The 11826-nt window shown below is 53.9% G+C and overlaps 1 protein-coding gene across 1 annotated transcript; it reads right to left on the bottom strand.

The window, feature by feature from the left end:
* Positions 1-7919: 7919 nt before the first annotated feature.
* Gjb3 (gap junction protein beta 3) lies at positions 7920-8742 on the bottom strand. Its single transcript, XM_048349871.1, has one exon. It carries the CDS (start codon positions 8724-8726, stop codon positions 7920-7922), a length of 807 nt encoding a protein of 268 aa, XP_048205828.1. The 5' UTR covers positions 8727-8742.
* Between the last annotated feature and the right edge of the window lie 3084 nt (positions 8743-11826).

The following is an 11826-nucleotide window of genomic DNA, read 5'->3' as shown; positions in this document are numbered from 1 at the left end:
CAGCAAAAAGCTAGAAGTGGAGCTGTGGCTCAAGTGGTAGAACACCAGCCTTGAGTGGGCAGCTGGGGTCAACCACCGTAAACCAGGGAGACTTGGTCTTAGCTGTGCTCACTGGCTGGTTGCAATGATTGAGTCCTGGGGGTAAAGTAAGGTTATAAATGTGTGGAGCTCTCGGTGGGAGTCATGTACTTATTTGGGGGGACTACAGGAGCCAGGCAACCTGAGGAGAACTCTTGGTTTAGGGGATAGCAAGCACAAAGGCCCTGGGGTAATAAAATCTTGAGATGATATCACAGTCTCTGGGGCTGAGACATGAAGGGTAGAGTAAGAGGTACTTAACAACCAATTTAAAAGTAAAAAAAAATTTTTTTTTAATTTTCTGAGAAGCATGAATCTTTATTTGGGCCCACTGATTAATTGCAAGCAGGATAAAGGCAAGACATCACAGCAGCTCCTAGGCTGTAGCTGTGGTTTTTGTTCTTAGCCTTTCTGTGTGTGTGTGTGTGTGTGTGTGTGTGTCTGTCTGTCTGTCTGTCTGTCTCTCCCCCCCCCCCCCCCCGTGGTCACTTTGCAGCCATCTTGAAATATAGGAGGGAACAGAACACTTGCTAGGCACCAGTGACTCATTGCAGCCAGATTTGACCTGAGCAAACCTGAAGCGGGAGGGAAGAGGCCTTCCAGACCCCCTGAGGCCATGGATGACCGGCTTCTGAGTGGGCCTGTGATTTGGACTGTGTTAATTGCGCATACCTTCTCAGCCCTGCCCCCAGGGCTCCCTATTTAAAAGTAAGGCAAATGTCTGTCCGGAAGACAGCTGGAGAGGGGGCTAGAGGTACGGGGAAGGGCTGCTTCCCTTGGCTGCCAGAACTACAGAAATGAATGCATCTCTACCTGTCACCCTATTTCTTTATTTGGCACATGGAGGTGAGTGGTTGATCCTGAGACAGGGGAGTCCTAAGTTTGGGTCTGGGGTCCCAAACTCTGATTTCAGCTTTGGCAATCCAGAGAGGAGGTAATGCACCCCTTTAGGTGCTAGCCACTCATAGCTCCTTGACCCCAGATAGAGGGAAAAGATGGACTGGATTTCCCAAGCTGTTGGAATCACCTTAATGCCAAGGACCTTTTCCTTTATCTCTCCACTTTGGCCACTACCAGCTTTTTTTAAAACCACCTCTTTGTGAAGCAGAGAAACTAGGGAACCTGAGGCTTTTTGAGTGGGGTTCCTGGTAAGTCCTCTCCTTTAGTGCACAGTTGGACTTTGCTTTCTTGTTCAAATACCCATCTGGTTTGACCAGAACATTTAAAATCTTGGTTGTCTTGCTCCTCTGCTGGCTGAGCTCTTTCAGGTTGTGGTGTATTCTGGGCTTAGGCCATTTGTTTCTAGACAGGGGAACTTGCAACAGTAAAGATGCAAGGTCTAAAAGAAGATACTCAGGAAAGAAACACAAAGGCACGATGCCTACATGCCTCTTCACATATATGTACGCCAAGATGTAGAAATAAGAAATCGCTCTTTTTTCTTTAAAAATATTTTTTGATAATTCTGTCTTTTTTCCTTATGTATGATGGCATGTTCGTGTGTCTATCTTAAGGAGGCTGCAGAGAGGGTACCGAACTCTAGGGAACAGGGTGGAAAAGTACAGCAGTGGAGCTCACTGGACACTGATGAAAGCGAACTATACAACTTGTGGGTGGAGACAGGAGGGAGAGACTGGGAGAGAGTGAGGGAACAGAAGACACTGTATGAAGGGAAATGTGCTTTGACTCATGCAGTTGTAATCCCTCTGTATATAACCTCTATAATAACAATATTTTTTTTAAAAAAGGCAAAGTCTGAGGATGCACTGGTGGCTCACACCTGTAATCTTAGCTACTCAGGAGGCTGAGATCTGAGGACTGAGGTTCAAAGCTAACCAGGCAGACAAATCCATGAGACACTTATCTTCAACTCACCACCAAAAAGCTGGAAGTGGAGCTATGGCTCAAGTGTGTAGAGTGTCAGCTTTGAGTTAAAAAGCTAAGGTTTAGCAACCAGGCCCTGAGTTTTAAGTCCCAGTAGCAATACACACACACACACACACACACACACACACACACACGTAAAAGCTAAATTGTGTAAATGTGTATATGCAGCTTCTGTGTAACTGATGCTGTTACTGGATTGTTCGTATGTTGAATATGTTTATGTTCTCCAAATATATGTCTTCTGAAATGCAAATCTCAGGAAAAGACTACTGGCCTTGAACTTGAAATTGTCATTGATGTTAGACTCGTACAGGCCTGTGTGCCTGTGCTACTGTTTTAACAAGGACAGCCGAAGGGTGGGAATGATGCTGCATATCATAATTATTGTCCTAAACTATGATATACCATGAAAATAACTATACTGCTCTGTCTATTGCTAAACTGTTTTTCATTATCTTTGTTTGTTTTTGTCAGACCTGGGGTTTGAACTTGGCTTGGGTACCAGCCTTACGCTTCTCTGTGCTCAAGGCTACCACTGTACCATTTCAGCCATAGTACAACTTCTGGCCTTTTTCTGTTTACATGGTACTGAGGAATTGAACCCAGGGCTTCAATGTATGCTAGGCAAGCACTCTACCACTAAGCTATATTCCCAGCCATGTCCTTCAATATCTTAACTGTGGCTATTCCAAGTTTTTGGTCAGTTTTGATTCAGCTCTAAGGAATTTATTGCTAAACCCTTGGAAACTGACTCCAGCAAGTACTTATCTGTCATAAGCTAGGCATTTTTCTTTCCAGTACTGAGGACCAAACTCGGGCCTTGTACTTGCTAGATAAGCAATCTTCCACTTTTAGCACCAAATTAGCATTTTAATATTTTTTATTGCCTTTGTTTTGGATTTTTCTTGTAAAACTTTCAGGCTGTTGTCTGTTGAGGTTCTGCAGGAATACAGCTTCTAACAATAGCAACCTGAGCAGAAGTTTTGAGATGCTAGGAGATCACCTACAGGCCAGACAGAATTCAACTTAATAACAATGCCTGTAAGCCCATTTAAGAGTCATTTTTATAATTTCTTCTTGGTTTAAACATGGGCCAATGGGTCTTACTGGCAATGACCTCCACCTGAACGATATCTTCCTCTTCTCAGCTCATCTGTGTAAAAGTGAATCTCAGCAACAAAGAACTCTGAAAAACCACACACTGGTGAGTGGATGAAATCCACAGAGAGAGAGAGTGGGCTCAGAGGTCAGAACTTCCGGAAAGCTGGCTTGGGTGGTAGGTAGCAGCTTGTGAGGAGTGGGTATCATAGCATCTGCCTTCCCTTCCAGGCCCATCTCTCAGGGCCAGGCCTGCAGAGCCTCTTGAGACTACAAATGGGATTCCCTGGGCCCTCTTCCTTCCGACCCTGGGGGCATGGGAACAGAGCTCCCTAGAGGACTGAAACCTTTGATCCAGAGTTTCTGCATCCGTCCCCTGCCTGGCCAGGCCTTTCCCATCCAATTTACTGGGAGGGAGGGGGAGCAGGTGGCGGGCTGGGGGCTGACGTCATGGCAAGTCAGGGCTTATATAAACTGTCTTCTTCTCTGGAGAAGGAGGATGCTGGGACCTGCCAGTATGCCCCTTCATCTGTGGAGAAAAATCCTCAAAGCCATGCTTCCCTCTTTTCCCACTGCTTCTCTCATTCAGTCTGCCTCCAGCCCGGTGGCCTCCAAACTGCTGTGGCTTAAGCCTCACCCCTCCCTTCAGCCTCCACAGGGACCTGAGGTTGCCCCACTTGAAACCATGCTTTAGCTCCCATCCTTTTCGGAGGAAGGTCCAAGCCGCTTCATCTCCACAGACCCTGGCGACGTCTTCAGATTCAGCCTTTTCTCCTTCCCCTCGCTCAGCCTTCTCTAAGGGCCATTGGGAATCTGCTTCGTCCTCACAGCTCCATGCTGCCCCCCAGGACTGCTGACCACCCTCCCCTGGGGACTCCTCCTGCTCCTCAGGAAATCCTCATCCCTGACCTTATCTGAAAGTGCAGGACTGCAGGTTCAGAAGGGTACTTCTGCAACCAAAACCCATACAGGACAGTTTGCACTGTCAATCAACCCCCAACGGGACAGGACAAAGAATTCCAAAGAAGAAGAGTCTCACCCTAGAACGTATGAAAACCCAACCCCCCCAAACACTCCCAGATCTTTGTCTTCCTGACCCTGCTTGGTGTTCCCTGCAGCCCGTCTGCAGCTATGGTCAAAGCCTGTTCATGGGTCTGCTGAGGTCTTGCCTTCTTTCTCTCCTTTCATTACCTGATCTTTCCTAATACTTGTGACTCAGTTTCCTGACACTGTACATTCTTGCTTTGGCCTGTGTTGCTCCCAGACCTGGAGCCCCACTGCTGAAGCCTTTGAGGCTCTGGGATCTTTGCTTAGTTGTCATCCCTGAAGTCCCCCTGCTGGCCTGTGGGGTTCGGGTACCCCATGCTCTCAATGGCTCAGGTACTGACTGCCTGGAAGAATATTGCCTTTTCTGTTTGTTTTAGTTGTGGTTAATGTGTGTGTGTGTGTGTGTGTGTGTGTGTGTGTGTGTGTGTGTGTATGTATATATCTGGATGCCAGTCTCTACTCAGGATGCTGAGATCTGAAGATGGTAGTTCCAAGCCATCCTGGACAGGAAAATCTGATTCTTATCTCCATTTAACCAGAAAAGCCAGCACAGTAGAGTGCTTGCCATAAGCAAAAAAGCCAGATAATAGCTAGAGGTCCTGAGTTCAAGCCTCCAGTTCCAGTATTAAAATTAATGATCATTCCTTCCTCTCCTACATCCTCATTTCCATCTCCTCCTTCATCTCCTCTTCCTCCTCCTCCTCCTCCTTCTACATCTTCTATTTGCCCAGGCTGGCCTTGAACTCATGATATTCCTGCTTCAGCACCCACCCCCACCACCAAGTGCTGGGATTATAAGTGTGTTTTACTTCATCCCATTTTTCCTATTTTTTTTTTTTCCAGCTGAGGATTGAATTGAGGGCCCCAACGCTTCCTCTAAGAACACTAGTTCCACTCAGGAAGGCTCCGCCCTCACAACCCAATCACCCTTCACAGGCCCTACCACCCAGCACCCATCATATTGGGGGGGGAGGAGGATTTCATTACATGAACCTTAGAGAATGTCAGCTCAGTGTCACAGGTGTGTGTGTGGGGGGGGGCAGGATGAATGAGGACACGACAATCTGTGATGGTGTGTAGCAGATGTGGGCTTGGAAACTGCAAATGAAATCTCTGAGAAACCTGCATGGTTGAGGGACACCTGAGCTGAATCCCCAGGTGGTGGGGCAGAGGGAAGGGTGAGGGGGGGAATGGGACTGAGAAGGTAGGGATGAACTGAGGAGGCCAGCAGATGTAGGGGCCACCTTGTGGTGATGGTGATGAGGAATGGGTCACAAACCGTACCGCAGCGTGTGCCGGCTGAAGTCTGTGAGCTGCCTTGCTCCCAACAGCTCTCAGACCAAAGACAGATACACAAGGCCAGAGCTCTCAGTCTTTGGCTCTGGCTGGCATCCTGGAGAAACATGGCCAGGGCTGCATGCTGGATCCATGCAGAGCCTCAGTCCCTGCTGGGACAGCTGGTGATGTTTTCTGGTTGCTCTGACTCTAAGCCGCCCTTAGCCAGACAGCTGAAAGCATCCCAGAAGATGCCACATCTCCTCTCTGAGACTTCTGCAACCACCCAGCATGTGCCGAGCCCAACTATGATTCAGCCCCAATACCAGGCAGAGACTTTCGGAATATTTATTGGCTCCATGAACATAATGTTAATGTTTTACCTAGTGTCTCCTTTGCTTTCTAGCAATCCTATCAAGACATTATGAATCCCTCAGAGCTGCTCTTGGCCCTGTCTACCCCCCAGGTTCCCTTGCCCTCTGCCTTCTGTTGAGTCAGGCCAATGGAAGCCACTGGCAGGCAAGGAGAACCGCTGAGAGATTTGTGTGGCTGCTATTGTGTAATGCATACCATAGTTTCTGGCCATTGTGTTCCCAGTGAGTTTTCTCACTCCATTCCTCTATGCCATGCCTTTGAAAACTGTCTCTTTTAAGTGACTTGGAACCAGACACAGGTGGCTCAGGCCTGCAATCCTAGCTACTCGGAAGGCTGAGATCTGAGGATCTTGGTTCAAAGCCAGTTCTGGCAGGAAAGTCTGTGAGACTCTAATCTCCAATTAACCAGCCAAAAGCCATAAATGGAACTGTGGCTCAAATGGCAGAGTGCTAGCCTAGAGTGAAAAAACTAAGGAACAGTACCTAGACCCTGAGTTCAAGTCCCAGGAATGGCAAAAAAAAAAAAAAAAGAGAGAGAGAGAGAGAGAGAGAGAGACAGGATGGAGGTCTAGAAAGCTGGCTCTAGGTGCGAAATAGGAAGTGGGCTGGGGAAATGGCCGAGCAATGATTTAATCCTGGGGTGTGTAAGGAGTGGTGTCAGCCCAGCCCTGGGCCCTTTAAACTTGACTGGCTTCTCCACCCCTTAACGGCCACAGCCAGGGCAAAGGTAAGCCACACACAGCCAGTTCTGTCTACACGGTGCCCTTGCCTCTCCTTGCTTGCATTGTCTCTGTTCACCAGCTCCTGACTTTAAGGGCCACTAAATATCCCTTTGGGCTACCATAGCCTTGCACCTACTCTGCTTCACCATTTTGGACTGGCCTGGGATGTGGGTGTCCCCTGAACTTCAGGTCATGGCAGCGTTGAGAGTGGGGCTGTGTCTGTGTTTGTCTCCCTTGACTCAGGGCCTCCTGGGCTCAGGGGCAGTCCCAGAACCCTTCCAAGGGCTTGGTTGAGGAAGATGCTCAAGGAAAATGGCCAGGCTGCGATACATGCTGTTTTGCAGCGTAGGCTGTGTGGCCTGCTATGAGCGTAGAGAGCAGAGTGTGCATAGCAAGGATTCTGTGGACACAGGTGGGGATGTGGCTGTGACAGCAGTAATTGATGGAAGCAGGAGGGCCTGTGGTTTGTCTGTTGTGAGAGAGTAACTGTGATTTAGTGTGTACTCAGGGTGGAGTGTAATCAGGAAAGCTTGGACGCAGTGTTGCCAAAGGAGCACGGCGCCCTCTTGTGGTCACAACTAGAATTCCAAGTGTGCATCTGCAGGTCTAGACACCCAGCTGCCATCCCACAGCCCTGCACATCCCAGCTCCAGCCTGAGCCATGGCACCCTCCCCTGCTCCTTTACACCCCACCTTAGCCTCTAGCTCCATCGCTCAGCCACAGGGCTCTTTCCCTTTCCTTGTCCTCAGGGAGCTGAATGTGGAAGAATGGGAAAATTGAGGACCAAGCCAGCCTGTATAAAACACACCTTTATTGCTGGCAGAGAAACTGCCTTGGGGGTACACCCATGGGCACATGCTCCTGAGTTCCTGGGACCAGGGGATACCGGGATGAGCACAGTTGTGATAGAAGAACGTGAATAGAACTTTGGGGGAGGGGTGCAGGAGCTGCTACTGACAGAAGGGATAATCCAAGAGACTTGAGTGTCTTGAGCCATGGTGGGCACCCCCAGGACTGCTGCCTTTCCCCCAGGCTGGCTCTCAGGCCTTTAGCAGAAAGTGTCTCATCTGGGTACCTGGGTGATGTCTCTGCCTGGACCATGTCTCTATGCTCTCTCCCAGGAGAACATCCATCGCCTTGTCATCTCCTGGGGTGCAGGTGGGCTGTCTTACAAGTCCAGCTTCTTGTGGGAGCTAAGCCCACCCTTGGGTGCATACCTCGCTTGTCTTTTCCCAAAGGCTGCTCCTGGGCTTGCAGTGTTACCTCCACCCAGGGAGACAGCACAGTGGCCAGGGTTCACAAGTATCTGCCCCACAGGGAGTTAGATAGCGTAGTGGACTCAAAGTGTGGGGGAGCACTAAGCCTCCATCTGCTCCCTCCACCTGCACCCCCCACCTTCCCCATTCCCTCCCACCTCTCTTCCAGCCTTGCCTGTGGTTAGATGGGGGGGGTCAGGTTGGGTGCTGAGGCCTGAAGTTTGTCGTCTCTGGGCTCATGCTCCGCAGTCCCCACCAGCTTGTGGTGGCAGCGGCAGGTGGAGGCCCGGCTGGTGGAGGATTGGGGGCTGCGGTTCCTGGGCTTGTCCTGGTGCAGGCCTCGCAGGATCCGGTGGAAGATGAGGTAGCAGATCTCGCAGATGGTGAGCACGATGCAGACGGCAGAGGCGCCCACCATGAAGTAAGTGAAGACTTTCTTCTCGGTGGGCCGGGCAATGTAGCAGTCCACGGTGTTGGGGCAGGGTGCCACATTGGCACACTGCACCAGACGAGGCATGGTGAAACTGTGCCAGAGCGTGTGCAGCACATAGAGAAAGAGGAACTCGATGATGAGCTTGAACACCAGGCTGAGCAGATAAGTCCACCACAGGCCGCCATGCTTCTTGCCCGGGTTGCTGTACAGCTTGGCGCACTGCTCGCCGTGTTTCTGCCGGTGCTTGCGTTCGCGCTCCTCGCGGTAAGCCACGTGCAGGATGACCAGCAGCGACGGGCAGGTGACGAAGATGAGCTGCAGAGCCCAGAGGCGGATGTTGGAGATGGGGAAGAAGTAGTCGTAGCACACGTTAGTGCAGCCCGGCTGCTTGGTGTTGCAGTCAAAGTCCTTCTGCTCGTCCCCCCACACGCGTTCGGCCGCCACGACATACACCAGCACCCGGAACACGAACACCACCGACAGCCAGATGCGGCCGAACGCCGTCGAGTACTTGTTTACGCCGCTCAGGAGCGTCTGTAGTGTCTTCCAGTCCATGGCTTCTACCAAGGGCGTCGGGGGGCTTGGCCCACCTGAGGGAACAGGGAAAACCATCTTGTTAGGGGGGATCCCCGATATTTACCCATCATTCCTTCAGTTCTATTCCATCCCTCCCCTTTCTGGCTGTCCTGGGATTTGGACTCAGAACCTTGTGCTCTTGTTTAACTTTTTTTTTGCTCAAGGCTGGTGCTCTACCACTTAAGCCGTACCTCCATTTCTGACTTTTTGCTGGTTAACTGGAGGGAAGAGTCTTACGGATTTTCCTGCCCCGGCTAGCTACAGACTACACCCCTCCAATCTCAACTTCCTGGGGTAGTTTAGCATTATAGGTGTGAACCACCAGTGCCCATCTTCATGAACCTCTTCTGCAGAGAGGAGACTAAGGCTAGAGAGGGAAATGGTCTGCCAAGGTCCTGCAACCAGCAGATATTGAAGATCTGGGGGAACAGGGGGTACTCAGGGCTTTTGGTCTCATCCCTGGGGTGGGGAAGGGAATGCAAAAACCAGGGACTATGCAGAGCAAATTTCCCCTTCCTGAGCTGTGCCTGGGGTGTCCAGGCCGCCCACCTGCTGGCCGCATCCAGGCTGTGTGGTGGTGAAGGGGTGCCTGGGTCAGGCCCACTCATCACTCCCCTTCCTATGACTCAGAGGGTGTGGACGGGTGGGTCTGCCGTGTGCACCTAGTATCGGGGCTGGTGCTCAGACAAGATGGGTGTAGAGCCCGCACCTCTCCGAGGGCCTGTGTGGGCTTGTGTGTATCACGGGGTGGCTTCTGGCTGGGCCCCGTGCCTGGGTGCCAGTGTGGAGCTTGCTGTCATTCTTCCCTAGATGACCGCAGCAGCTCCTCCCCAGCCTCCCAGCAGCTGGGCCTGCACCCAGCCACGTGTACATTCCATCACTATCTGTCCCAAGTCACTCCTGGGCTTAAAGTCCCCGTAGCTTCTTCCAGTGCTTGGAAAGCGACCCTCTTCTCGCACATGCCCATCACATCCCGCCTCTCTCCGCCCAGGCCACGTGGGGGCCTCCCAGCATGATGCAGACCATCCCACCGGAAGGCTCTCCCTCCAGAACCCCACGTGGCTGGGCCTTCACTGCTGAGGCCTCTGCTTGGTCCCCACTCTCCCAGGGTCCGCTTAGATTTGCTCAGATCTGAACCTGCCCCGTGTTCCTCTGCTCCAGTCCCCTCGGGTTTATATCACAGAGGTGCTGAAATCACCACTTGAGAAATTGTTATCTTTTGAGCAGATTCTTATTTATCATCTCCTTATCCAGTTAGAAGGTCAACTCCATCTTTGCCTGGCCCTTCCTGTTGAACACCTAGTGCTTGACCTCCGGAGAACTCAGTAGGTGCTGGGGACTGAGTTCTCAGGGTTGGGGGTGAAAGGGGTGGTGGGCAGACCAGCAGAGGGGCAGCCTGGACAAGATGAGTGCAGCAACCCAGCCTTCCTGGGTGCTTGTCGCTGCTGGGAATCACAGTCCCATACAGAATGGGGTGCCTGGAAAGACCCCCCATTCCCAGAGGCACTCCCCTGTGCCTCCCGAGTTGGATTTTTGGGGAGAGCTCTGGGACGGCGCTGAGCATGGCTGGTGAGCACTCCACACCTAGCTGGTAAGCACGGAAGGCCTCAGCTTCCCGTGGCGCTGGCTAGCTGGGTGCCGTCCGAGAACCTACGGGCCAGCGCGGGTTGACCCCGGCCCTTATCGCTAAGGGGAAGGAGACTCATTCCCTTCTTGGACGGCGGTGCGGATCGGATCTGGAGATGCTCCTCCCATGCGTGCGCTCACCTGGGAGTGCTCCGCAGGAGAGGGGCGCCAGGCCTGCTCCTGCAGCCTGGGGAGGAGGCAAGGGCCCCCAGCCCCCCCCTCCCCAGCCCCGCCGCGCGCCCCTGCCACCCTCCAGGTGCGGCTCCCAGACCTGCCCCGAGACACACCTCAAGGAGGCAACTCAGCTGCCAAGAATGTCCTTCCCCGGCGGGGCTGGGGACTGGTGGAGCCGGTTCCAGGGGGGCCCCCAGCGGCCCCCCAACACCAGCTCCCAGCACGGCCGTAGTGGCCTCGCTCTCTGGCCCAGCTTTTGCACCTCACGTGCCTCCAAAGACGGATCCCCCCACGATCACAGATCCCCTCGTTTTCACCCCCCCCCCAGTTTCCCTCCCTCCAGCGGGGGACCCCGGAGGGGTGAGGGCCGCCCTGTCCGCCGCCTTCTGGTTGCTGCCGTCCGGCAGGGACGGGGTGGGTGGGTGGGGGCGCGAAGGCCGGGGCTGGCCGGGTGCTGGAGACCCCTCCACCGCCTGGAAACCCGCTCCCGGCCCGGCCGCCCCGCGGAGGCCCGGGCTCTCCGCAGCGGGGGTCGCCGGGGGCCGGGGCGCGCTCGGCAGCCCGCACTTACCGTCCCTCCGCGGCTGGGCCACCTGCCCCGCGTCCCTCGATGCGCAGCACAGGTGAGCGCGGCGCGAGCCGAGCGGGCGGCTGGGAGCGCAGCCCGGGGCGGCGTGGAGGAGGAGGGCGGCGGGGCGGGGCCTGGCCAGGGCGGGGCGGGCGCGGAGCGACGGCCCGCAGGGCTCCGGGTTCGCATCCCGCCGCCGCCCGGCGACCCCCCCGGAGCCGCTCGCTCGCTTGGGATGAGGAGGGGACCCCGGCGGCCGTGGCAGGGCCGTGGGTCGGGCGGGAGGAGGGCAGCAAACGCCCGCTCAGACTCGTGATGACCTCGTGGGGTCGCGCCTGGGTGTCCCCCTCGCCTCGGGGGGTCCTCGATGGCGCCCCTCGATGGCTGGGATTAGGACCGGGGGAGAGGGCAGGTGCAGACTTTGTGGCCATGGGACCCAGAGGGGCACAGGGGATTTACTAGGGAGCTATGGCCGGGAACGGAACCCGGAGAGCCCCTGGGCCCCGGATCTTTGGGGGAAAACCTCGGACTTCACCCCGGGGGAATCCCTGGATCTTAGTCACAGTTGTTCCCCGCCAGTGCCATGGTGTCTGCACAGCCCAGGGGCATCCGGCCCGATCCTACCCCTTTATTTTGTGCTTGCACTGGGGCTTCAGCTCAGAACCTTGCCTTCTTGCTGGCACTTATTCGCTCAAGGCTGGCAATCTACCA

This window comes from Perognathus longimembris, chromosome 7 (assembly GCF_023159225.1).
Source record: "Perognathus longimembris pacificus isolate PPM17 chromosome 7, ASM2315922v1, whole genome shotgun sequence".
NCBI lineage: Eukaryota > Metazoa > Chordata > Mammalia > Rodentia > Heteromyidae > Perognathus > Perognathus longimembris.
This window is presented reverse-complemented; position numbering and strand designations above follow the sequence as displayed.

Bases quoted from the DNA above. Each gene is read 5' to 3' on its own strand.
- Gjb3 (XM_048349871.1), bottom strand. From the start codon at position 8,726: ATGGACTGGAAGACACTACAGACGCTCCTGAGCGGCGTAAACAAGTAC.